Source organism: the organism of the source record quoted next, unplaced genomic scaffold (assembly GCF_019419815.1).
Source record: "Pyrus x bretschneideri cultivar Hongxiangsu unplaced genomic scaffold, Pyrus_bretschneideri_v1 Contig4, whole genome shotgun sequence".
Taxonomy (NCBI): Eukaryota; Viridiplantae; Streptophyta; class Magnoliopsida; order Rosales; family Rosaceae; genus Pyrus; species Pyrus x bretschneideri.
The window spans coordinates 10,560,532-10,587,929 of record NW_025999723.1 but is presented as its reverse complement, the minus strand read 5'-3'; the positions used below and the strand labels follow the sequence as shown (position 1 = coordinate 10,587,929).

Sequence of the window (27,398 nt, the reverse complement as noted above, 5' to 3'; positions counted from 1 at the left end):
TATTATACCGAAATGTTCGTACCTAAATATATTGCAATAAATTAGTGGCACATAAGAAAATTGTGCAAAAACATGTGTACCGAAAAATCTTTACAAAAATATGTTCTTATATAAGATACTTACCATAATGAAAATTAAAATTTATAATATTTTCATAAAATTTAATTTATGAACACCATAAAATTATAAATAAAAAAGAAAGACATATGTTGGCATTAAATAGAGTATAGGACTAAAATCAATTTATAATCTTGTATAAGACATTTTTCTAAACTTCATCTTATTTAAGGATTAAGATCTAGTTTTCTATTTTTAATTTTTTATACATAGAGCGCTTACGTGGCAATGCATCCAATCATTAAAACTCAAGGCAAAAGAATGAGCAGAAGAGCAGGATGAGGAGGTTGAGGAGGAACTCGAAGAACGGCATTCCAAATTCAAAGACAAACTACGCAATTTGACACCAAACTTTAATTTTGTCTTACATAAGTCACTTCAGTATCGGCGTCAACCCGAGTGACTTGCAGTTGCAGGCGATGACTCCACTGAAAGGAGGCAAGCAGTGTTACAGTTCGATCCATCCCAGTTGAACGATCCTCACGTCTCATCAATTAACTTAGGTCAGAATCAACTGGGATGGATCGATCACCAAGAGCAAACTCCGTTCGCCTGAGAATTAAATCCCTATGCTTGAATCACGCTAATTACGCAATGGAGCAGACATTTTAGATGAAACAGATGAACAAAAACCTTCATCCTACAATCCTTCCAAATTGAATCAGATACATTGCCTGTACGGTCCTGAACAAGTCGATGGACCTCAAAAATGGTTTACATGGGAGAACAAAATTCCAGGTTAGGTTAAATAAATGCAGTTAGTTGTTAATGGGCAGCAGCAACACCGGTTACATGTCACGCTCTATAGCATGCAAGAACTGAATCGCGACAGAGACGCCAATACTCTTTGTAGGAGATTAGCATCCACGGAAATATTGGAAGATCAGTCCCAATTGTAGATGGAATCCTGGAACCAAATTAAAAAAGATTGAAACAGCCATGAAAACGATCAAATTTGAATTCAATTTCCAACTCACCGTCTGCCAGTGAGGACTCCATAAGCTGCAGCGGCAACCAATGTCCGAGGTTTCCCAGAAAGAACCTTTTTGTAGTGAGGCATGACGATTTGCCCTGGTACGTATATTCCATCAATATGGTTACGAGAAAAGCCAGGCCCAAGTAATTAACATGTGAAACTTTCAGACTTGAGAGACAATGCACTAAACAAAGATCAAGCTCTCACCTACAGTCAAGGCGTTACTATGAAGAAATGAAACCACAACAGAAGATTTTTCTCCAGTGAGGTCCCTTTCGGCCCGCAGTTTCTCCGATGGTGAAGTAATATCCCTAGGAGAATCAACTCCACCACTCCAAACAGATACCATTTCAAACCATATTCCAGATGGAAATCTTCTCGGCCTGACCAACCAAAGGAAAATTTTGATATATGGTGTGGCATGAATAAAAGATATAGTGACTTCAATCAGTATACACATAAGGCTGATAGTTGTGTTCATAATGGTAAAAAAGATGTAGAAAACAGAAGTTGTCGGTAATAGAAGTAGAAGCGGTGTGAACAGAAGAGATCCAACGATGTGTTGCTTAACAGTGTAGTCATAGCTATCTAATCTCTGACGAAGAGGATTCCACTTTCGGCCCCTGAAAAACATTCAGCAAGTACATGAGCACCTAGATGTTGTAAAACAGCAAAACAATTACGGATAAAGGACATATTTTACTTATACCTTCACCAGCTATACACAATTAAAATTCTAAATTTATCATTGACTGTGACCAGGTGCACAATAAAACTGGAGCTCTTCTCAGAAAATAGCAATTTACATCAACTAGTTATAACAAAATTATCTTCGCTGCAATATAGACTAGCACATCTTGTATGGGCGTACACTTACATTATTATGCATAGACGTTAGTGCATACATATATAAGTATACGAACAGATAAATAGATACAAAAAGCACAACAATCTTCTAGAAACAGGATTTTTTTACGCATACTAATATTATAAAAGGAAATATACAAGAAGTTAGTGGATCCACAGATTTAACATTTTAGCTTACACGAACATGACTCTGCTACGGGAATCAAGAGGTGATATTAATAAAGTGACTGCAGTTTTGAGTCCACGCTAATTGTTAGAAGGATATGTTGTAATAAAGTATGAACAGCATAAAGAGCCTAAATGCAATGCACTTAAAAGTAACGTGATGTCGACTGATGCAAGAGATATTACTGTGGTAAACTTTGACTGCATGCATAAAAACAAATATTATGCTTCAAAGCAAACTTGTTACGGGATTTCCAATTTCATTTTCTAGCATTATGGGCATTCATATTGCAGATGACAGCTGCATATATGAAAATCTAATACGACTATATAATCAAATCCCTATTGAAAGCACAGTACCAACTAGCTAGACAAATAAAAAGGTTAAGGTTAAACCAACGAGTAAAGTTCCACAATGACAGTAATCAGGGACAGAACTGTCTCTTTATTGGAAGGTTGGCTACTGAGAGCTCTCCAGCAGTCACCCAATTGCAAGGGGAATTGGGTTGAACTGCCCTTGGCCCAGAAAAATCAGCTCGAACAGTGGTAAAAATGGACGGCAATTGCAAGGAAGGCAGGTGCTTTGGCAGCTGCCCTGCCAATTCTTGCAAGGGCATGCGCCCGAGTGGAGAAGCATCAGACAGGAAGGGGGGAACCCCACGTGAAGGACCAGAGCCAAACGGCCCCATTTTGATGCAACAACAGGGCAATCAGGACCGTTGGATTCTAAAAAATTGCCCAAACGGCCAGAATGTAACTCTAAAGAATTCAAAAAACTTACAAAGTTCACACTCTAAAAATCTTACAAAGTTCAACACACTTGCAAATTAAACATTTAAAATTACCTAAAATTCTATGGAAATAATAATATGTTGGGATAAGACAAAGAAAACATTAAAAAAAAATATATATATATATATATATATATTTGTGAATAGCAATAATCCTTGCCCTTGCCCTTCCTCATTCCAAACAGGTGGACTTGCACAAAGGCAATTACTATTTAGAGTAGTGAGGGCAATTTTTATTGCCCTTGCCCTCAATTGCCACTGCCCTCCACCAACTGGTGGAGATGAGAACCAGTCAAGTTACAATTCCCCTGTAGTTTAGCCTGATTTCGACATAAATCCCTGTGCTTCTAAATCTTTTCAATTTCACGCCTGTCCCTTTGTTACATTTGCAATTGAGAACAAAACAACTTCATTTAATAAATTAACCGAGCTATGATGTGGGAAGGAGGTAGATGGCTATACATACCTATCGTATAATATTCACGTTGCCAGACAGAGTCGATGTTTTGTCCTGGATTTCAAATGTAATCAAAATACTAGGGTACAATTGAAACATATTTAAATTACAGGGAATTGGAAAATGGGCTAAACTGCAGGAACTACAGGTGTAATTTGACTCAAGAACTATGTATTAAAGACCTAAAACTCCAACGAACAGGTGCTGAATAAACATATGACATGTTACGGGATAGAAAATAGGTTGGTTAGAAATATGACCCTATCACAAGAATACAATAACCAAAGTAAAAACGTTTGTATTTAGTTACTGCAGTTGGTGTCATGTTGAAGTTTTAACAACTGAAAAAGAAAGAACATGACATCACAAAGTAATACCTGAAAAGGCGCCACAGAGCTGCTAATGCCTGTATCTGAGTTGAATATAAAAGCGATATCAACCAATGAAGAGTAGACACATGCAAAGTTGCTAGTGCAATCAAGTCGATTATCAAAGCAGCAGGTATAGTCACCCCAAAAATGATTCCTGATATAGCAAGTCCTCTAATGAAATAAAGAAAGTGGCACCCCAAAAAGATCCAAATGGTAGACCAAATCTGGATAGCAGTTAGAGAAATCATCCCAAGAACTTCTGCCAATTCATTGTTTAACTTAAAACCTGCAGGTACCCCCATCAACCACACACAGCCTGAGCGCAATAACTCATTTGTAATGCTACTGGAAAATTTCAAGATCCATATGCAAGCAGATTCTGCATGATACAACAGTACCAAACCAAACAAGTTTCCCAGAAGTACATCAACAGCTAAACTTGACCACATGGAATGCTTATGCAATGCAGGTTTCTCCACGTATTCCACACTTGATAGCGACCTTTATCCAGAATAAGGTGATGAAATAATTGCAGTTTATTCAGGAAAGAAATAAGAGGAGCCTAATACCAGAAAGAAAGAAACAAATGGCAATGGAACAAAAGAACACAAGACGAAACAGACTCATCAGTAAATGTCTATTGGATATAAAAGGTTACATGTAACACAAGAGAAGATGAAGGGGTATTGTCAATGCAGTGAAGTAGATGATGGAAGAGATCAAGTGAACGGGTCAATCATGGGCTCAAACAAACCTAAATCTCAGCCTACAAAAGTACAGATAAAGAAAACCATGAATACTTGCACGGTAGAAAATTTATAAATGCAAAAAATCTCTGATAAACCAAACTAGAGTAAAATCTAATAACATGTTTGGATTTTTAAATTTTATCCAAAAATTAGAATGCAAATGAAAGGGGAATTAATGCCCAACTTATCAGTCAGATAACTCCACAGGATTCAAAACATATTCCATATTTGCAGTTGAAATTTTCATCTTACCTCATGCCATTATCTTGAAGAAAGATTGGCCAATACAAGATCTGAGAACCCCGGATTCTGATATTTATCCTTGAGCTGCTGAATACCTTTACTAATATATGGTATATCGATGAGTCTGATGCAAAATTCAGAAGCCTATACAGAAACTGAAGAATGACATAGAACAACGCGGATAATGAAGCCATAGATATGGCAAATAGTTGCCATATGAATCCCAGAAACCTGAAAAGCCACAAAATTGCCATTTAAATACTGCAGATAATGCCAGGCATAAAAAGAAAAGTAGTGGAGAGGCTAAATGTGTGAATAGATACATGTAAACAGTAGAAAAGCGCACAAAAGACGTCATGGTACCCGTGGATCTCTCAAAAACAACTTCAGCAGTAGCGGAGCTATTAATTGCCAGAATGACTGTATCCTGCATTTAAAGAATATAAATAGTGTATCAATACACAAACAAGTCCTAATCTACAAAAGAATTCTCACAAATTCTCACCAAATCAAGGAGTTGATGTTTTTGGTGAAGTTCATCAACCCACTTGGGTTTTCTCATAGGCGCACTCGCTTGCTCAAACAAATTCCAAGGATGTAATGAGAAATGGTGGGCACCATATGTAGGAGTCTCATATAATATTAGCTAAATTTGATGAAATCAAAAACAGGATATTAATCACCAAAAAATAAACATGATGATCAACTATAAAAGTTAACAGTTATATTAAGTCCAACAGCATGCCATTGAAGCATTCACGATTCAGACTTACATACGTGAACATCACATCGATACACGATTTTCCCATTCCAGTGAACGTGATGCAGTTTAGGAATCCAAGCAATGTCCTTTCCAACTTGTTCTTTAGGATCACATAGCATCTGAATCCAATAACCGCTTTCCCTCGAAATTATCCCTACATTGTTCTACTGATCCACTGAGCTCGTGGCACCCACAAGAAGAAGAATGAGGTTGATCTTCTTCTATCAGCTCCTTAAAAATTTGACCCACTACACACAACATAGACTTGTCCTGTAGCAACACAGGCATTCTTCCATTCGTGTCGCGAAGAATTCCCTGAAAAAAAAATGTACCAATTTCCCAAAACAAAATAAGCAAAAATTCAATGCATCCCAAAATTCAATCATTAAAGAAGCAGATTGAAACCGACCCACATAAATTGCAGACATAAGTTATCGAAATCTGATTAGCATTGATTATTTGAAGAAGTTTATGTACCTGGAGGCTTGATTGGAAACCAGAAAGCGCGAATTCGGTGTAGGCGAAAGCGACGACGACGTCAAGAGAAGATGGAGACGAAGAAACAAACCAACCAAGCAAGAAATTGGAGGGTGATGATGGTTTCCTCAATGAGAGTTGCTTTGGCCACCAAACCCTACATCTCCTTCGCATCATCGTTGTGGGTATGATTGCTGATTTCTTGGAGAACAGAGACAACACAGGGATGTGGGTGGGATGAAGACGAAGTAAAACACAAAACAAGGTAACTTTGATCCAAAGAAGTAATTGGTTGTTTTTAAAATGACTAAATCACTTTATGTGAGAGTGTTTTCAAGTTTTACTCGGATATTTAATCAAGGGTCTAGTCAAATTAAGATTGAGGGATTTTATTTGAATTTATATAATTTTACTCTACATATATGAATTGTCAATTTTACCTTATTGTATAATTATCATCACGCATACGAAGAAATTAAAAATAAAACTAAAATTTATCAATAAACTAACTAATTAATCAATATACAGACCGCCAATTCCAATGATTATTGTATGTGTGTGTATGACGCGGCAATGGGATAAACAAACGGAATCCAATTCAGATAAAGCACACAAGCATTAAAACCAACTCGATTTCTATTGTAAGAGAAATAAGCATATTGAAAAGCACAAAAATTTGTAACATATAAGTTAATTACTTCATCTAATTTTGTCTGCTCACGTAACTTTCCGATTATAGATTGCTTGCTTAATCAATTCATCAAACACGACTCCATGTACGTAGGACATTACAATTCATCAAACACGGAAGAGAAACTGCCAACCTCTTCATTTGCATCTCTACCTTTCCCATATCTCATCGTTCTTTTCGACTTCATCTTCTTCACCCTGACCCATCATGAATATTTATTTATTTATTTGCAAGTTCTAATCGTAGGTTTGAATTTCTGGAATTTTCCCGTTTCATAACTTAAAAGGAGTCTGCACTTGCGTTGTTGAGATAGAACCCTTTCTCCAGCATCTCAAGAGCATGAATCAATAACAATGGTGCTTAACCAAGATGTTGGCAATGCATGTATTTGTCTTCAAGCTAAAATTCTTTTTCAAATGCGTGAGAAATTGTTGGCTTGTATTTGGCTTGATATTACGATAGGTTGATTTGCTGTTATGTCAACATTGTGTACAAAATATTACATTAGACTATGTGTGTGTTTGTTTCACCTTCTTAAATGGCACTGGACTAACTAGGATTATTATCCCTTGTTTGGGATGCCTTAGTCCGGACTCGTGTAGACTCCGAGCCTTGTTAGATTGTCCAAACTAGTCCCGTGCTGAACCATGGGATTGCCAAGCGCTTTCTGATAGGTGTATTATTTATCATATTTTCTTATTAATTATCCCTAAGTTTTGTTAAGGAATTGATTATAAAAGAGCCTTATTACTTTCCTTTTCACAGTTTTAGCCATTCTGTGCACATAGGACGTTTTTGGTGATAATTCGACTTTCCAGAGGATTTTTGATGCAAGGCCAATTAGAGAAGGAAGCTAAGAGGCTGAAGATCGTTGTGTCCACATTTCATAATTTTCCATGGAGCCATTCATTCCAATTTTACTAATGAATCCTGCAGAAATTGTTTTCCCGTCAGAATCGCGCAGCTGTGGCAGAATGAAGATTTGAAGGCTTTTCCGATTTTTCCTAGTGGCATGTGATGTATGCTTGGAAAGATAAGAGATAAAGCTACGTTTTTCATATTTTTAAAGAATTTTTCAGAAGATAAATCGACCCCAAAACTGGCGTGCAAGACAGGTGACGTGTTTCCCAAGTCAAGAAGGATTCTTTACTAGTTTGTGTCATTAATTGTTTAGGAGTTTGTTTTATTTTATGAGACTTTCTCCCAGACTTTTTAGGGTTTTTCTAGTATAAATAAATGCTCTAAGCTCTCTTTAAGATATCCATCCATCCATCCACCACCGCACCATACTACCATTCACAATCTTCGCAATTTGTGAAGAAGAGCTTAGGGACGTGCTTTGCCATGGATTCCGGGTTCTATCTTTCTTTTATTTTTATTTCTATGTGTAACTAAGTTATTTTCTAAGGTTTATGATGAAGCCATAACATGAATATTTGCGAAGTACTTTGTTAATTATTATCCTATTATATGTCATGTTAAATTCTTAATCTTTGTGGGTATTTTATTCTCGGTTCGAATTTCTAATGACTAATCACCTTTAGGAATTTTGCATCTGGAGATTTAGATAAAGCTATGAGGATAACCAATATCAATTAGGTTTATTGGAACTAAGAGTAAGAAGAGTAGACAAACTAGTGAGGATGACCAATATCAAGCGAGTCCTACTTGGTTGACATGATTCTTCTATGCTTAATGGGTTTTTATGTGTTTAATTGTATGCCTAACCAATAGGATATAATTATCATATGGAGATACAAGAGTTGATGCCCGACCACGGATTAATTCATACCTTAGATAGAACAACCTTTAACATTGGCATGGTAATTGGATAGTAATTGGCTCTAGGAAAAGTAAATATGATTGTTATTGGTGGATTCATAACCTTAGGTTTTCTTGTGTCATGTGTTTGATTTAGTTAATTGTCTTTTTTTTTCTTGTTAATTTTAGTTTTAATCAATTACTCAATTATTCAATTCAATCTATCATTTGTTTGTTTAATTAAGTCTAGCGTGATTAATCGGTTAAATTGGTGTTAAAGCAATCCCTATAGGATTGACCTCGTATTTGTATATATTACTACAATTGATTCGTGCGCTTGTGATTTTAATTTGGTTTAAATTAATCTATTATTTAGGTTAGTTTAAATATACATCACTTTCCTCACTCACTGTCTCTTTCTTCGTCTTTCCTCATCTATCTCTGTCTCTACCTTTCTCTCTGCTAGATCAAGCTCGTCGGGAAATTAATCGATGAGTTCCTCTTGGCGGTCGCCTTCGATGCAAATCTCAAATCGGATCAATTCTATAAACTCGCGATTTCTTTGCCTGATCAAGCTCGGCTCTTCGACGACGACCTTTAGCCGTCAATGGCTATCTTCAGCCGCATACATGGCCATGGGTATAGGAATATGAGGGAGAGAGGATGGTGATTGGGTATTTTTAGGGTTCTGGGTACTTTTTATTTGTAATAATCAAAATATTTGGAAATTTGGGAATTTGGTCTTTAGCAGCGGAGGTTTATCTTCAGGGATCAGGGTTAAGCCTTCTATTATTGGAAATTTTGTAACTTCCAAGTTGATGAGGAACACCAGCAATTTGAAAAGAAGATATCCTCTTTCTTTCATCTATTAATTGTTATTATCTTAATAGAAAAAAGAAATTATAATATAATAATAATTTATTGTTAGTCCAGTTTCTTACTGTTAGTCCAACTTAATTTAGTCTAAGCCAATCCAAGGGTAGTCTCTGAACTTAGTTTAGTCTAAAATAATCCGGTGCAACAAACACATCACATACGTTAAATTATAGGTGTGAGACAAACTTAGGATGGGGGCTAACTCACATTGCATACGAGGGTACTGCACTTGGTACCAAACTAAGGAGGGCTCTTACGATATAGGTTCTCAAACCCTCAGTTGCACAGTCATGCGTAAGTGCATATGACATATAGAACCTCATGTTGGCAACTCTAAGAACTTTGATCGTGATTGAGCTATGCCGATCGCGATAGGATCAGCATATATCACCGCTTGTAAATGTTTACTCGTGTATATTAGTATATATCACCGCTTGTAAATGTTTACTGTGTATATATCACCAGCACATATCAACGCTTGTAAATATTCACTTATGTATATATCAATGCTTGTAAGCAACAGTGACAACGCAAACAAAGTCAACTTCGTGTTTAAATCCCATATGAACCCTAAATCCGACCACAAACTTTCTTACTTGAAAGAAGGTATCATGTACCGCACGCGTATAAGATGAAACATACTCACTTGTACTAATACAACTCTCTCAATGGTATTTAGAATAAATTAATCCAGTGGTCACTAAACACATAGACCTAGTTTGGTGAATCAAGCTCAGCTTCTCTTTTTGTTCTTGAAAAATAAAAGAAACAAGAATGTCAATTGCCCCATCCCCACCTTACCCTTGCATCCCCACCTATTTTGGTGTGTCAAGCTCAGCTTTTCTTATGGGCCATATCGACGTCAAATGCCGATGATATTTAGGCCCAATGCTCAGAGATGAGTGTCAACAAGATCACATTTGGACGGGGAGTTCCGGATGATCTTGGATCAGTACTTGATCAAACGCAAAAATTGCAAACCACATAAGTATCTTGTGCACACTTGTATACCCTAATATGATTATTATAAATACATTTTAATGGAGAAGAATAACAAAATATATTAATTTTTTAATTACAAACGATATTCTGCATTAGAATGTATGCTAAAGAAAAAGGAAAGTCCACAAAGCCATTGGTTATTATTTTTCTAGCTACCTACTGTTTAATATATTTGATAATACTAGAGAGATTAAATTTGCAAACTAAATAATACGTCATCAATAAGTAATAAACATGCTAATCAACACTTAAGTAATAATCCAATCATCAACTTTGATATCATTTAATTTACAAAATTTAGTCTATTTAGGAGTACATTTTTGCTCACCCACATTAACCTCAGTGTATGCTCACCATACACCTATATGCCTGCCATCTGTCTTAACTCCTAACTATAGTTAATTCCATTATTAAATATTCTTTTTCTAATTTAAAACACTGAGATTAAATATAAATAAATACAATCCCATTGCACTTCAAATTACACACCCAGATAACTTCGCAAACACCTAGCACGCCGCTGTCGTGACCACCTCTCCGTCGGGCGGCCGGATAAACCATCTGTTCACTATCTCCCTTTCTCTTCTTCACCCTTCTCCTCCTCTCTCATCTCTCTTTCAATTTCTCTTGCCTTTTTAGGTTCTGCAACTCGTTTTGGCCAACATGTGGTCCAATGAGTTGGAGAACTAGTTATCCGAGTCCTACTACCTATCACTTACCACCGATGTAGCAGTAATCTATGTTTTGAAGAAATTGAATAAAGACCATGAAGGCTTGGAAGTTTTTCAATTGGGTTTGTGAGAAAAATGGATTTAGGTTGAGTTCTTTGGTTGAAAGAGAAGGGTTTGGGATTTTTGGATTTAGGTTGAATTTTTCGGCTTGGGATTTTTGGACCCTTAGGGAAATAAAAGAGAAAGGGTTTTCCATTGATGCCCGTGGAGTGGAGTGGCTTTAAGTGATGGGTAAATAAGGAATTGGGGTTGAAAGGTGGTCACCGGCGATGACGGCGTGAGTGGTGTTTGTCTGGGTTGGCTTGGCTGAGTGGGTGGGTTTGTATTTATTTTTGTTTTTGTTTAATCAGTATTTTAAATTACTTTTAAAAATTGAAAAAGTATTTTAATAAAGAAGTTAACTATAATTAGGGAATGAGACAGATAGCAGGCGTATAAGTGTATGTAAGCATATGCCAAGGTTAATATGGGTGAGTAAAAATGCATCCTAAATTTAGTCTCAATAGCATTACTAAATTGGTTAGTTTATGTATAATTAATTGTATAGTGTATAAACTAGTTGATAGCTACACCATAAGTTATACCTAGAGGGATTGACAAAGCATGTATACCAATATGATTGGTACACATAGCCTCTCTGATAATAACACTCAGCTACTCATGTGTATATATATGTGTGTAACGAGTTCACTGCTCAAGCGTTAAGAAATTTGCCTCTAGACTCGAGGTTCTTGGTTTGAATCTACTCTTTTTTCATAATAAAATAACAAGCTAGTTTAATCTAGGAAAAATAAGGTGGTATTTTGCTTTTCAATGTTGAAAATGGGAGCTGATTTTCACTTATTTTAACCTCTCACTCATCTCTCATTATTTATTATCATCAGTTTAAATAAATCAAATAAAAACAACATATAAAATTAAACATAAATATATAGGTGGAAAAATAATTAATTTCTTGTGAAAAATATCTCAAGTTCGAAAACTGTATGTTAATGGTAAAAAAAATAAAAAAATATACATTTGTAGATAGTATATAATGGTATCTGTTTTACCTTCAGAAGAAATAGCAGCAGATCTGGTGTGGTACCGCTGCTCGATATTATTCCTTTCGAACGTACCGATAAGATTTTAGTGGCAGTGATTTTCCAACGTGCATGTGCAATTATTATAAGATCTCACATCGTACAGGGATGTGGATCCTGTAAGTCTTATATGTATATTCTTATCTCTACCTAGCACGAGGCTTTTTGGGAGCTCACTGGCTTCGGGTTCTATGGGAAATCCGAAGTTCAGCGAGTTCGCGCGCGAGCAATCCCAGAATGGGTGACCCACTGGGAAGTTCTCGTGTGAGTTCCTAAAAACAAAACCGTGAGGACGTGATCGGAACCCAAAACGGACAATATCGTGCTACGGTGATAGAGCGGGCCCTGAATGTGCTGGACCCCAGACCGGGATGTGACAATTATACATGTAGATATATGAATCTGTTTCGCTCTAAAAGATTCTCGTTAATTTGTTCATTGCATATTACTTGTTCCTGTCTTTCTTGGTTTGCATAATTTTGGTTTCTCTGATGCTGTCCTGAGAATTGCACTTCCTTCCAATGCATGCTTCATTTTCTTACTTTGTTTTCTACTGTATAATGTATAGTTGGTGAAGCAATAAGACTTGGAAATTTGAGTGGTCTCCCAGCTACTACTCTCTTATCTGCCCACCCTATATATGGTGAAGCCAAATAATTTGAAACGAAAACTCATGCAAATAGAAATTATCATTTGTCTTAGAATTTAAGAAGCAACAAATAAAATCCTTAATTGCGTGAAAAAAAGAGATGGTTATATATTTTTTCTTGTTACAGGATAACGGTACAATAGTCTTTCTAAATGAGAATGACAGTCAAAAATATAGAACAAAAATATCTCGTAACATCTCCTGCAAAGACAAACTACTATAAAATCACTAAATAGTGTTTAGTATCATATGAATATTGAATTATCTACGATTTCCTAACTTTTCTTGTGATAACACGTGTATCATTATCATAATAATGATTGAATGGAAAAGTAATCCAATAAGCAATTGTGATTAGAAGTTTCATAGTCCAATTAAAGCTGTGGTCCTTAATCAAACTCCGGAACTACGTCGAGGCCAATTAGAGGACCTCGTTTCCATGGAGGAGAGCATTCTACTACTTTACAATGGCTTTATGTCTTTGTCATAACTCACACCAAAGCTACTAAAACCCACCAACTTATCATGCAAAAATTATCCCACACCAAAAAATAAAAAATAAAACCAAAAAAAAAAAAAGAAAAAGGACAAAAGCTAGAAAAATCATCAAAATCCCGTGCTGATTAATCCACCATGTGATTTGTAAACCGACCAAAACCCAAGGGACATAGAAACCAAAAGCAATTGATTAGCCTTTTGAGCATTTAATAATGATATTAGCTTGAAAGGGTAGGTTGGTCATTGTATTGATATGCCCTTGTGACAATCGTCCACCACTCCTTGGAGGAGACCGATAGAGATGTAATCCAATGGAAATCACACCGTGATGGTTGTGTGTAGAGATCACAACCATAGTTCATTTGGGACCAACATATAAAGCACAGGGTGTAATTACATGCATAAGCCAATGTTGTTGTGAACTTAATGAAGTTTGAAACCTTAAAGTGAAACTAGTAATGATTTTTAGAGGAAGAAAAAGTTGATAGACAGGGTTGACAGTCATTAATGAGCGAATACGTGGTTTTGGTTGATTAATTGTGAAACTCTTTTATCAACAGTTGACAACAATCTATAAATCAGGACGTAAGTGATTGTTTCTAATAGGACTCGTAGTTCATATTTAATCAACCCACTTATATATGTGTCCGAAATTGTCTAAGAAGAGAAAATGCCTCCTATTCACATAGCATTGAGAGTTTTCTTTGGCGACTCTAGTGAGTGTATAATTGATGTCATACATTTTAGCACATATATGCATTGCTTAAAGAAGCGAATTCCATTATTTTTTAACAACGATCAGAACCATTTTTCTTTTAAAAAGTTTATGTTTTTCTTATCTTTCTTTTAAAAAGTTTGTGTTTTTCTTATCATACTTTGTTTTCTTGCGCATGATGCGGGAGCTTTTTTAGTTGTAAATGCTCAATTCAATCGTGCATGTACCCTCAAAACACTGGTACCCGACCCACTATGACAATCACTTGGCGCACAGGGCATTGAAATAACCAGTCCCTTAATTTCTTATGCAAGGGCATAAATGTCATTTCATAGAAAAATATAAATTATAAGGCCTAAGGCATAGACAAAGTAACAACTAACAAGTGTGAGTGACACTCACATTAAAAGCACTCGCATTACAAGGAGACGGTTCCAATATTGTACATGGAGCAACCACCATACACTGAAGATGACCCGAGCACCACCACCACCCTCCCAAAAGCTGACTCACAAGGCGGAGGCACCCGCCACCCGGTGTACCGAGGAGTCCGGAAGCGGAGGTGGGGGAAATGGGTGTCCGAAATTAGGGAACCACGCAAAAAGTCACGCATTTGGCTAGGCTCTTTCCCTGTGCCGGAGATGGCTGCCAAGGCCTACGACGTTGCCGCCTACTGCCTCAAGGGCCGAAAAGCGCAACTGAACTTCCCCGAGGAAGTTGACCACTTGCCGAGGCCGTCCACGAGTACGGCTAGGGACATTCAGGCAGCAGCAACCCAAGCAGCACATACAATCATGAAGTCGTCACATATCACCAGAAAAAGTGACGAAGACGACAATGATCATCATCATCACGGCGGAATGGACGGTGGAGATGATTTTTGGGGAGAGATAGAGTTGCCTGAGCTGATGGATACTAGTGGGTGCTATTGGAATTCATGTGGCTGGAATATGACTTCGTTTTCAGGTGAAGCGGCGGCGGCGGCATGGCCAGAGGGAGAGGCTTGTCTCTGATTAAGAAGTGTTGGGTGTGGTTGGTATGGTCATCATATATATGTACTAATTAATTAGTTAGGTAGATTAGGTTGTTTTTGTGTGTATCATTACTCCTATGTGCTTGTTTAGATCCGCAGGTTTCAAATAAAATCACAATTAAACTTGAGCATAATTCTATACAAAAAAAAAAAAAATGAGCATAATTATCTCATAAATATATGAAATTCGTGATTTGTGTGCATGAGTAGCTATTAATTAATTAGTTGGTTAGAGGAGCTTCAACTTTCATTTCAACGAGTCAGAAAGCCTTTTCATCACAATCTCATGAAGAAATTATTAGTGATCTTTGATGCTTGGATTATATGACTTAATTCCTTAGTTTTAAACTCGTCAAATCGAATTGATTTTAGGAAGGAAAAAAATATATAGTTCTTCCCCAAAATTACTATCGCGTTTCGTGAAATGTTTGTGTGTATCTACAACACTGTAACATGGTGTTATTATTTCACATTACGATAGGGATTGATGATAAGGTTGAATGAAATAGTAACACTGTGTCGTCATGTTCCAAGTATATCAAAAGATCTCATGTTTCACATTGCTATCTAAATTTGGCCTTCTTTTTTTATTACAAACGATATTACTACTTTAAGCTACACTAAAGAAAGATAGAGATTTGAACTTGAGATGCAGTGGATTAAAGAGAAATACCCTAACCATCAAACAATGCGTTCTAATGTTCTTGTACCGTTAATTTCATGCATCCCATATGTCTATATTATTACCAGTCAAAACAGAAGCAATTCTAATGACTTGAAAACCCAGTCAGATGGATTTTGGAGGTTGATTGACTTGTTAATGATGCTTCCACTTAGAATTAGGCCCGTAATATTGGAGCTGATTGCTCGGTACCTGCATATATCAGCATGTGCAACAAAACAAAATGGACAAAGACATATATGATAAATATTCCATGGAACATGTTAAGTACGCCCCCTAAACTTGACCAAATTGTTGAAATTAAGCAAAAGTTAAGACTTCCATTTGAAAGTAACAATGGTATTATGGTAACCTCAATCTCAACTAGGATTGGCTTGTTAGACAATCAGTGTCTCTAATCTTAATTAATTGTGTAAAGAAATGAAAAGCAGCGTATATCAAACTAACATCCTCCCTCATGCACAACCCAATTGTGCATCTCAATTGTGCGAAAACAACTAAAAACTGCAGAAGCGGAGTTTTGAATGATTGAATCCAACATCTCTCGATACTATGTTAGACAATCACTAAAACCCTAAATCCGAAACTTCTTTGTTCAACCACCAAACCTCAAAAAGCTGGCCCTTAATAAGTTGGAATTTGCCAATAATGTACTTGTATATATCAACCAGCGATGAAAGTGTCATACATGCCCACTTGAGAAGTAGATACTTTAGGTTTAAAAAAGAAGACAAAGAGAGATGAAGCTAGCAATCGAAGCCATTGTCAATGCACGCGCATGTGAAATGAAAAAAGGCAAACCCCAAATTAAGGCCAAAAATCTGGTTCATTGCGATTAACCACATTTCTAAACTATGGTAGTCGAGTGAAATTGGTCACAAACTCATATGAGTTCAATAAATACAAATTTATTCAAGCGATATTATATTTTAAGGGCATATGTATACATGAAGAAGTTAGCAAGAGGAATTGAAGCAAGTGGCTCATAACTCGGTTGGTTAAAAGTATTCGCACTTACACTCGAAATCTCATGTTCGAATCTTCTTTCCAGTAATTTATATGAGTTTAGTGTAACTTTTCTTTTCACTTGAATAGTCCACCAATTGCGCATGAGTTATAGATTTAGTTTATTAAGTTTTTATTGTAGTGTAGTAAATTTGACAAACTATTATGATATATATATTGAATTTTGGACAAATATTTGTAATTATTCGATACTTTTATTTGAAACGTTGCTATCTAACTCTCTTCGAGGCTTTTCGAAGTGCTGTCCTAAATTCTGATCCACATGCACGTCAGTGAAGTGTCGCCAACCCTGTAAAAAGGCTTAAAACATTGAGAAATTCTTCAAGTAAACTTTACTGTGAAATGCATATAATAACGAGTCCAAATTTGGACCACCGGCCTTTTGTTATATGTAAAACGTATGGGAATTGTCAATTCATATCTTGATGATGGCCGCAATGTATGCAATATTTTTATTTATCTATGGTGATTCTAACCGTTAATACTACTAAGAAACACTTTACGAATTAAACAATGAAAAATATCATTCACCTAATAACTGTTAACATCAAATACAATACAATAATAGACATCTACAATAACATATACGTCAATGTCATATTTTCTTTCTTCTTCGTAAAAATATATAAAAGTGTTTTTCACTATGAAATTTAAGTTCAAGAGGCTTTGACAGCCTTTTTTGTTCTACGTGCTTGTCAATATATTTTTAATTAAAATAATTTCAAAGACAAGTCGGGTGTAGTTTCAAATTTCTTGTAGCTATGTTATATGAAGGCATATATACAAATACACCCATATCTCTAATATTAGAAAGTCAAAAGCACACTTTGGTGTCTCAAGGATTCATCAAAAATAATTGTACTAAAAAGCCCCTAAAACAAAAAAAACAAAAAAACTAAAACTGACCGAATTTGATACATAAAAAACACAAGGGCAATTTTGTCAGAAAATAAAATATTTAAAAACACACTTAGAAATTTAAAATTGTTTTAAAAAAAAACTCAAAAAAAAAAAATATTAATGTGGGTTTAGGATCACCACGTTCAATTCCAGTTTTGCAATTGCTATCAACATGTTGCCGTGCGGTTTTAAGACTCCAACGTGGGATAAAACAAGTATAACCAATTTCTAATCACCTCGATCTCGATCTCGACTCGACCTCTCCAAGTACGTCTTCCCGATTCATCGATTCTTCTTTTTTCAATTGTTTCGATTTTTTGCCTTGCCATTTGTTGATGGAGGTGTGCGATTCTGAATACGGTGGAAATTGCAGTGATATCAAAGGAATTATGTCACGTAATCAAAACTTCTGCCCACTAAGGTATGTGCTTTAGCTTTTGCAATTTGCATTTTTGTGCTTGGATTATTAGATTGTTTGACTTACAATTCTATTTTTTAATAGTCGAAAGGCCAAAATGTGTAGGTTCGGTTGCCTCAAATTGTTATTGGTACAGCTACAATTCGATATGGAATTTGCTAAAAGAAGGGAATAGGTTTTTAGACATGTGAATTGGAATTTACACACTTATGCCCAATTCAAGCACAAGAGACAGATTGATGTATACGATAAATATTTTGAAGTGTTAATTCTTTGTATTTGTGCTGCTTCACTTTGTTTTACAGCGTGTGGTTAGTTCTTACTAATGTGTATCAATGCATAAGTTCCCCTTACTTAGCAACAGGGATTTACCCTAGTTTTTCAGGGTGTTGTAGCCTCGAGGTCATCTTTTCTCTCTCTGGATCTCTATTCTTTAATCATTGACTCATTTTCCTCAAGGTAATGAAGTTAATTTAGTCTTCACCGTTCTGTGTTTTCTTTGGTTAATTTTTTTACTCACTCACTCTCTTCTTTTTCTCTCTTTGTCCAACTAGAAGTGTTCAGTATAAAACGAAGCCGCCGCCGACTTTTTGCTTTTTGGTTACGGTTTAGGTGAGGGGTGAGTGTGGCGGAGAGACTAGCTCTTAGGTTTTGGCTTGCAGATAACCCTAAGTGGAATAGTTGAAAGATTAAACGGGTTGCAAAAGAAGTTTCCCATCAGTGGCTCCCCTTGGACAGAAATAATAACATCTAGGAACAATTCCAGGTTAGCATACTCACTTTATACCTCAGATCTTGCCACGCGGGATTAACTTCAAGGTGTGGGATAACCAAAGGGGCATTCAAAATTTTAGCAACAGCAATTGCATCAAAAAAAACCTTTTGATGAAAAAAAAAAGACCAATTACAATAAATTAGACAATCTCATTTTGCACACCAACAGTTTGCTCTGTTGATCCACGTGCTACACAAATTCAAAACCAATATGTAAATACATGTGATCAACTAAGGCATCACTTTTTCATGCACTATAGACTTTGATTTATTGGTTGAATTATGAATTGATGTTATATTATGGAGAAGTGTCCTCACACTACATAAATATTAGAGTGAAAAGTAATGTATCTTTATCCTCTAACCTCACAACATTAACATAAATGGTAATGTACGAAATGTGTGACATAAATTTTTATTATTGATCACTTTCATATGTTACTTAACTATTATATTAATTTTCCTCTCATGTTGTCTTTTCTTTTGTCAAATAAATTATATTGTGTCCATTTTTTTTTCAAATGTAGGAATCCAAAAGAATTTAAAGTGGACTTCAACAGATCAAGTATGTAGAGAAATGATAGGAGCAACATATCAGAGATCGTCTTCTTATCTGCGTTATTCCTTTTTTGTATCAATTAAAATTTTAGTGTGTTTTAATTACTGGTTCAATTTATATTTTGTTTATATTAGTATGGTTCATTTGCCTTCACAACAATAAAAATAAAACACTTTTCCACTCAAACCAAATGTGGAAGGGACAAAAAACTCTAATTGTCGTGCGTAGTGCGCCAAGATGTAAAAAAAGCCTTTCACACGCGCAACGTGCGTGCAAAAAGGCTAGTATAACTTAAGGGAGTGAGTTTTGCATTCTCATTATCTTCGATGCACTTCTTTTTATGGTCTATGAATATAACAAATTAAATAAAAATGAATAATTAATAGATATAAGTAATGAAGCGTTGAGAAGAAAAGAAGAGTGCGGAAATCAGTAGTTAAACAGCTATGGAGACCACTAGCTAAAATGCATTTGAGATAAAATGACACTTGAGAATAATTTGGCAAAAAGTGGGAGATTTTTAACACGAGGAATTTCTGTCATGAAAGATGGGAGACAAATATCTCAATGGTGGGACTACAGCAGCAGGCACAGAAATCACTGTTACAAATGTGGAAAACACCATATTATATATGAGACACTGAACGAAATAGATATATCACTGCATTATAATGTATATGTATGGGTTTGTCTGCAAATATTTGTGGAGCCATAAACATGCTCTCTGCAGAGATTGATTTAGAATTTCTAACCTTTTCACTTTCCATTTTACAGAAATGACAAATGATCATAGTTTCCTGCACTTCTTACTGATGTTCAGAGACAGCATCTATGGCTTATATATCTGCGAACTTCTTTTTAACACTTTAACGGTTAGATTTTGATTTTAATATTTTTAAATAAATATTTAAAGATTCAAATATATGGAAGAACAAGTACTCCGAAGTATTTGATAAAATCTTATATATTAGCTATGATCAAAGAATAGTTTCATATGGTTCCTCTCCTTTTACATACTATTAATAATTTGTGTCTTTTGATTCTCTTTTGATTTATTCAATTTAAAACAAAAAAATAAATAAAAGTGTTCGCAGGAAAAAAGGGTGTTGAAAAACTAGTTTCCTTAAAAAATTACAAATTTTATGTTATGCAGTATCTCTTTCTCCTCTTTCCTTTTCTGTTTCTTAAGATAACAATAATCAAACATGAAGAGAAAATAAAAGCCAATACTTTTGTACACTAAAGCATTGGACGACCTAAATTTGTATGACCAAATTTTGACAATTCCAATCTAATCGCTCAAACACCGATGTTTTTCGATGCTTTCTATGCACCGATATACTATAAGGAGAAAACCCTATAAAAGAGAATCCTAGAATTTTGTGTGAACGAGCAAGTATATGCAAGAAGACATAAACAACCCCAAGGAGAGGGGAGGGGGTGGGGTTTGCTAAATTAATTGCTTTGTTGGGTAGTACACCTTATGTTTATTTGGACCACATAACACACCAAGTCAAGTGTAACACGTCAAGAAATGTTTTGGAAGAAAGATGTGGAGGGAAATATAAGGGGGTCGATCTATGTCTATATCACAGTTTTAATTTTCGGCCAATAAAAATTATAAAGAAGTAAAAGAGAAAAATAATAAGAGAGGAAAGGTGAGGCAAGCATCACAGACATGCGCAAAACATGTGAAGTAAAAAATAATCAAGAAAAATATGATGGTGACACGTGAATTTTTGAGTGAAAAAAGATAAAATTACCCTTAAGCATACCGGAACTCTCACACGCAAGTAACGGATAATCACGACTCAATCAAGGTCAAAAGTGATCAAAATAGGTATTTATTCAAAACGAATTTCATCCATTCTCATCAAATTCTTCCCACAAGGTAACCCTCAATTATTCATTCAAATTAGGATTAATTACCTAAATTAATTGATTGCTTTCCTAATTAATTAATTAATTTCCTAATTGATTGCAAGATATTATTTTGACATAATATCTTGCAATTAGAGCAAAAAACCACCAGAAGTGACCGACCCTTTCTCTCTAAAGAGGGTCAGCCACACCCCTATATAAACACCCTCATTTCTCAAAAACCTAAGTCTAATTCTCTTCTAAAATTTTCCAAATTTCTCTAAACACTTTCTCTCTCAAATTCTAACTTTGGCATCAAAGGTTCTTTGGCCAAAGCCCCCATCCCCCATTCATCGTGGGCACGTGAGACTCTTGGCCTTGACCTATGGTGTTAATTGTTTTGTAGGTGCATTTTCATCTAAGAAGAAGAAGACGGAAGTTTGCATCCACAAATTGGTGCTTTCATTGAGAGTTTGATTCACACGCTCAAAGAAGACTCTTGCATTCAAAGTTTCTCATTTCTCGTTCGTTTGTAAATTTTTCATACTTTCTTATTCCTAGAATTTTTTTTAATTCTTTAAATAGAGGTAAGGGAAAAATACAATGATGGGAAATTTAGAAACCATGACAAACGAAACTTTCTAGGTTCAAAGATCTGGATCAAATGATGGAGGATGAGACGTAGCCCCACCACGACGATCCACAAGGCTTAATGCGATGGCAAGAGGAGTAACTTTGCCACCACAGAGCACCACCATCATGGCAACCACAGGGACCACTGTGGCAGTAGGGAGTGGACTAACTTCATGGCAACCAGTCTATGGTGAGCAGGGAGCAATTGCATTAGCAGCCCAAGCAACCCACGCTGCAAGGTAGCCGAGCTAGGCCCGTCACGAGACGGCCCAAGCCCTTGCCCCAGCAGCGCATACCCAAGCCATGCACGCTTCCACTCAGCACACGACCCAAGCTGTCCAAATCCAAACAGCTGAGGCAGATGAAGCAGCCCAACACTCGTGGGCCCAAGGCTAGCGCTAGCCCAACGCGCTCTAAAGTCGAGCCTAAGCCTAGTACCCAGGCGCACCACACGCGGACAAACCTACGTATGTGGCCCAGCTTACTCTCGTGGCTCACCTAGCATCCCAAACAGGTCCAAGATCGGTTCAAACCGTCTTGACTTCATATTTCAAGATTGATAATTGAACTGGGGGTATTTTCACCTTATTTCTCCTCATATTTGACATGTCCTAACTCAAATCTCGCACCCGTAGTCTATTACACTTCCACTACTCAAGAAGACATATACCGTCCAAACTTTTCCACCCCAAATGGTGAATAACACTTGTCTCGACAAGTCATAGAGTTGACAAGCGCCCTCGCGCAGCAGACTACCTTGGTGAATCAGTTCTTGCAATGTGCCCCACACGAGGTATCCCGAAGTAGGACAAGGGCAAACGAAAAATCTCTCCAGCAACGTCCCGGCAAGCAGCTCCTCAACCAACCACGATCCGAGCGTTCTAGCAGTTTACGTTATAGCCTGGGTCCTTGGGATAACGTATACTCTCGTCTTAGCATGTAGAGGAGCGTGCACTCCCTATCAATCCTACATACAAACATACGTTCATGGTTAAGGCCACACTCTGATTATCAACATGGACAACCTTCCAAGTGAAGAGTTCATTCACAACTAGGCTCATAAGGAGCATTCTTCACCTCACATCGGAGTAGGCAGTATGGCGGACGGAGAGAAGCAATCACGTAATCCAGCTCAAGTTCAATGGGCAGTCTGCGAACAACCCGCTCGATTGCTAGGAATATGCCATATGCATCGTAGCCACAATATAGATGAGTTGAGCATAGGGAAGAGCGGTCTAAACCAATAAACCGAGGGCAACTGTTAGTTCTACTGCCCCAGCAGAGGCAAATTTAAGAAGAAGTTAAGAGGCTCCTAACTAAACGATTGCGCAATTTCCAGCGCAACAAAGCTACTAACGATGCGATTCGACGAGACATGACCAATATAAGTAGGTCACCATTCGTGGATGAGATCGAGCAAACAAATCCACCTCGCGGGTTCACTATGCCTCATTTCACTTCGTACAAGGAAAATGAAGATTTGGACCGACATCTCAAGCATTACCGCATTACCATGACCCTCTATGGGAACAACTACGTGCTTATGTGCAAAATTTTTGCCACAACTCTACAAGGCGAGGTGCAAGATTGGTTTCACACCCTACCGTCACAATTAATCCAGAGTTTCAACGAATTTTCCTTAGTTTTCACTAAAGAGTATTCGTCTAACCGCTCAATCAAAAGGACATCCGACCATCTCTTCAGCATCGTAAAAGGCCCTTGGGAGACAATTTACGACTATGTCAAGAGGTTCAATGTGGAGAATGCCAAGATTGTTGGCTACAATGAAGATATAAAAATGGCAGCATTCAGAAATAGGCTTTCTACCGAACATCCTTTATTCAAAAAATTGATCATGGGAGAAGAATTGAGCTTTGCAACTTCGTATGCTTTAGCGAAGAAGCACGCACTATGGGACGAGGCTAAACAATCTAACAAAAACAAGTCAGAAAAGAAGCGCATGGAACATTCCCCGACCAAAGAAAATTCAGCGCCCAAAACATTCACCAAGTTCAAAGTTCCAATCAGCCAAATTCTCTGTAAGCTCAAGAACGAACCTTAGTTCGAACTGTTGCCACCCATGAAGGGCGATCTTACCAAGCTGGATCAGACAAAGTATTATGCATTTCATCAAAGTAATGCCATACTACCAACGACTGCTAGAAATGGAAGCAGTACCTTGAGAAGCTGACAAGTAAGGGCCGGTATGACGAGTATCTTGACAGGTAACGACATGGCCTACACAAGTAAGGGAAATCTCTATTACCCCCTAAACCTCGTTAGGGCTTTTCCAAATAAGTTCGAAGTCTCAAGCAACTCGATGAACAAAACCTTGCAAGCCAAAGATTATCCAATTTGTTATGCAGTTTCTACCTTCCAGCATAATTGATCTATTTCTTTATTCTCAATGAAGATTCAAGAAGTTATTCATAAGCCAAGCTCAACTGATGTTTACAACAACTGCTCAAACCCCCATCTGGGTATGCTCTCCAGTGCCAGATGATAAACTAATTGCTCTCCAGTGCAAAAGGGTAAACTAATTCTCTGACACCCATATGGGTTTGCTCTCTAGTGCGAGAGGTTAAACTAATTGCTCTCCAGTGTGAGAGGGTAAACCAATTCCCCGACACCCATATAGGTAAGCTCTCTAGTACGAGAGGGTAAACTAATTGCTCTTCAGTGCGAGAGGGTAAACTAATTCCCTGACACCCATCTGGGTAAGTTCTCTAGTGCGAGAAGGCCATATAGCTCAAAAGATCGAATGCTTGAAGACCAACTAAGCAGCAAATGGTTAGGGAGCAGTAGTCACTTTACATTCAACATTTCACTCATCTGACACTTCATCTTCAGCAGCTTCGATCTTGGCAGCTCCATCCTTGACTGCTCCATCTACGGCAGTTGAGAAATCAAACTCAAGTAGATTCCTTATTTTTTGGCAAGCAGCCCAGACGTGGCAGCCCAAACCTAAACCCATGCCACACCACTTCCTCGACCCATGTCTAGCAAGTCATTGGCTTTTAGTCAAGCCGAACAACACAAGCAATAGCCCTTGCCACACCTCCTTATTGGCTCATGCCAAACTGACTCTTAGCCATTGTCAACCGACGTGCCGCAACACCCCGACGGCTACCCCATGGCAACACTACCCAAGAAGAAGACAAGGAGAATTAAGTTTTTCTTATATTGGTGCAGCGTGAAGAAGACAAAGAAATCAGCGGATGACAGTTCTTTGCACGGGCAAGCAAATAAGAATGCTAGGGAAAAGGGAACAAATATCCTCTAGTTTTCTCTCTTTCATGCAGGGATAAATAATTGCCCTTCGAAGTTGATTTAATCCCTTACTTAAGGTAGGCTTAAATAGGCTTTGGAGGCGATTTTTTTCCCTTTCCTAAAAGAATTTAATTCCAAGTCCAAGTGAGAATTTGCATCAAAGTTGGAGATCTATACACTTGATGCCCTTTACTGCAAGCAGTTCAGCAAGTGTGGGGGCATTTGTGGAGCCAAAAATAATCAAAAAAAAAATAATTGGTGGTGACACATGGATTTTTGGGTAAAAAGACAAAATTACTCTTGAGGCACATCAGAACTCTCATGCTCAAGCAGCGAACAATCACAACTCAATCAAGGTCAAAAGTGATCAAAATAGGTATTTAGTCAAAACATATTTCATCCATACTCATCAAATCTTCCCCACAAGGTAACCCTCAATTATTCATTCAAATTCGGATTAATTACCTAAATTAATTGACTAGTTTCCTAATTAATTAATTTTCTAATTAATTTCCTAATTGATTGCAAGATATTATTTTGACATAATATCTTGCAATTAGAGCAAAAAACCACCATAAGTGTCCGGACCCCTTCTCTCCAAAGAGGACGGCCACACCCCTATAGTAAACACCTTCATTTCTCCAAAAACCTGAGTCCAATTCTCTTCTAAAATTCTCCAAATTTCTCTAAACACTTTCTCTCTCAAATTCTAACTTTGGCATCGGAAGTTCTTCAGCCAAAGCCCTCTCCCATTCATCGTGGGCACGTGAGGCTCTTAGCCTTAACCTAAGGTGTTAATTGTTTTGCAAGTGCATTTTCATCCAAGAAAAAGAAGGCGAAAATTTGCATCCACAAAACATCCCTTATGCTGCGCGCAAATTCAAGCATGACATGCTGCCCAGCAATCCAAGCTTTTCTTTGAGACATTTTATCAAGTAGTTAACAGGCATATGTGAAGGGTAACTTCAACTTTCACCAAGTCATCTCTAGAGATTCACCGGAGTTCAAAAGGTCAGAGAATAATATAATTACAACCAAGTGTAAAATATTTAATACTTAGACTTACCAAAGATTATGTGAAAATATAAATTTTAGCCAAAATGAAAACAAATATAAAACTGAATCTAGGAACTAAAAATAACACGAACTTCAGAAAATTTTCACCTAATCAAGCTCCATCGTGTAAGTCGTAAAAAGAGAGAACAACATGAAAGTTAAATTGTTATCGTGAAAGTGAGAGTAAGTACTTTGCCGTTTGTAGGATACGAAGAAAAGTTAAACAATGTTTGAATCCCAAATGATGAATAATGCATTTTCTAGCAAGATAAGAGGAACATCGATTGGAAATTCTAGAGCAAAAATATATGATCAAGCACATCAATTAATTTGGAAGGAAAGAGTTTTGTGGGTCTTAAACTCTTATTCCAAAGTTGAGGTTAATTTGGGTCAGCTTAAGGAAAGGCCTATTGTAAAACGTGGCAAATGTTGAGCTCAATGTTAGGCAAGACTTGTTCGCTGGTTATCATGGGCTACAAACTCAAACCATTACATAAGGACCCAACAAGGTACACTTCGATTGAATTTTTCTGGTGCGCATCAAATATACACATTTGAAAGTCTAGTTGTATTCAAATTCACTTGTAAGTGATGTTAAAATATTCCACATTGACTGCATCTCTGATAAAATTCCATACCTGTCGGACTGTACATATGGTAATAAACAAGTTGGAGACAATATCAATGTTGTTGGAAGTGGACATTTAGCCCATCTCTGTACTAATTCTACACTGTATCAGAGCTAGGGAGAGGGCTCGTACTGCCACCTAATGGTTGGGTCCCCTTAGCCCGCACGATGATGGTGGGTCCCTTGGCCTCTCCTCTTGGCTCCACATGGTTGCAGATGTGTGGATCTCCCATGTGTGACCCACAAATTGTGCCCCACATAAGGGGGTGTGTTGAAATATCCCATGTCGACAAGAAGAGTTTAAATATCTTAACCTCTGTGCATGTGATAATTAACAAGTTGGAGAAAATATCAGTACTATTGGAAGTGGGCATTTGGCCCATCTATTTGATAATTTTACATGTGAAAAGGCTTAAGTTCGATTCCCGCCAAAGACGAATTTGAACCACATTATTGCTAGCCCATTATGAAACTAAGCCTATCCCTTTCCCCTTAGTGTAGATAATATCATTGTTCAAAAAAAAAAAAGTTACACATTGGAACAAGAGTCGTGAGAGCTTGTTAGGTTAAATGATTTA

The 27,398-nt window shown here is 37.0% G+C and overlaps 3 protein-coding genes across 7 annotated transcripts; 2 read left to right on the top strand and 1 right to left on the bottom strand.

Annotated features, from left to right (window-relative positions):
* Positions 1-739: 739 nt before the first annotated feature.
* Positions 740-6,331, bottom strand: LOC125468842 (N-acetylglucosaminyl-phosphatidylinositol biosynthetic protein gpi1-like). 5 transcript variants are annotated; one of them, XM_048565342.1, is made up of 9 exons: positions 5,977-6,331; positions 5,510-5,814; positions 5,242-5,309; positions 5,060-5,163; positions 4,746-4,967; positions 3,751-4,245; positions 1,301-1,716; positions 1,095-1,188; positions 740-1,024 (listed from the first exon to the last, which is right to left on the bottom strand). In XM_048565342.1, the coding sequence occupies exons 2-9, from the start codon at positions 5,616-5,618 to the stop codon at positions 913-915; spliced, it is 1,620 nt and encodes a 539-aa protein (XP_048421299.1). In that variant the 5' UTR covers positions 5,619-5,814; positions 5,977-6,331; the 3' UTR covers positions 740-912. The 5 variants fall into 5 exon arrangements, with proteins under 5 accessions (XP_048421299.1, XP_048421300.1, XP_048421298.1 ...); XM_048565343.1 differs by having other exon boundaries at positions 5,514-5,814; positions 5,977-6,329; XM_048565341.1 differs by having other exon boundaries at positions 5,242-5,382; positions 5,977-6,328.
* An 8,020-nt stretch (positions 6,332-14,351) lies between these two features.
* Positions 14,352-15,142, top strand: LOC125468898 (ethylene-responsive transcription factor ERF023-like). Its single transcript, XM_048565592.1, has one exon. It carries the CDS (start codon positions 14,428-14,430, stop codon positions 14,992-14,994), a length of 567 nt encoding a protein of 188 aa, XP_048421549.1. The 5' UTR covers positions 14,352-14,427; the 3' UTR covers positions 14,995-15,142.
* Positions 15,143-23,241: 8,099 nt separating this feature from the next.
* LOC125468804 lies at positions 23,242-23,928 on the top strand. The gene has a single exon (XM_048565261.1). The coding sequence runs from the start codon at positions 23,242-23,244 to the stop codon at positions 23,926-23,928; it is 687 nt and encodes a 228-aa protein (XP_048421218.1).
* Positions 23,929-27,398: the final 3,470 nt, after the last annotated feature.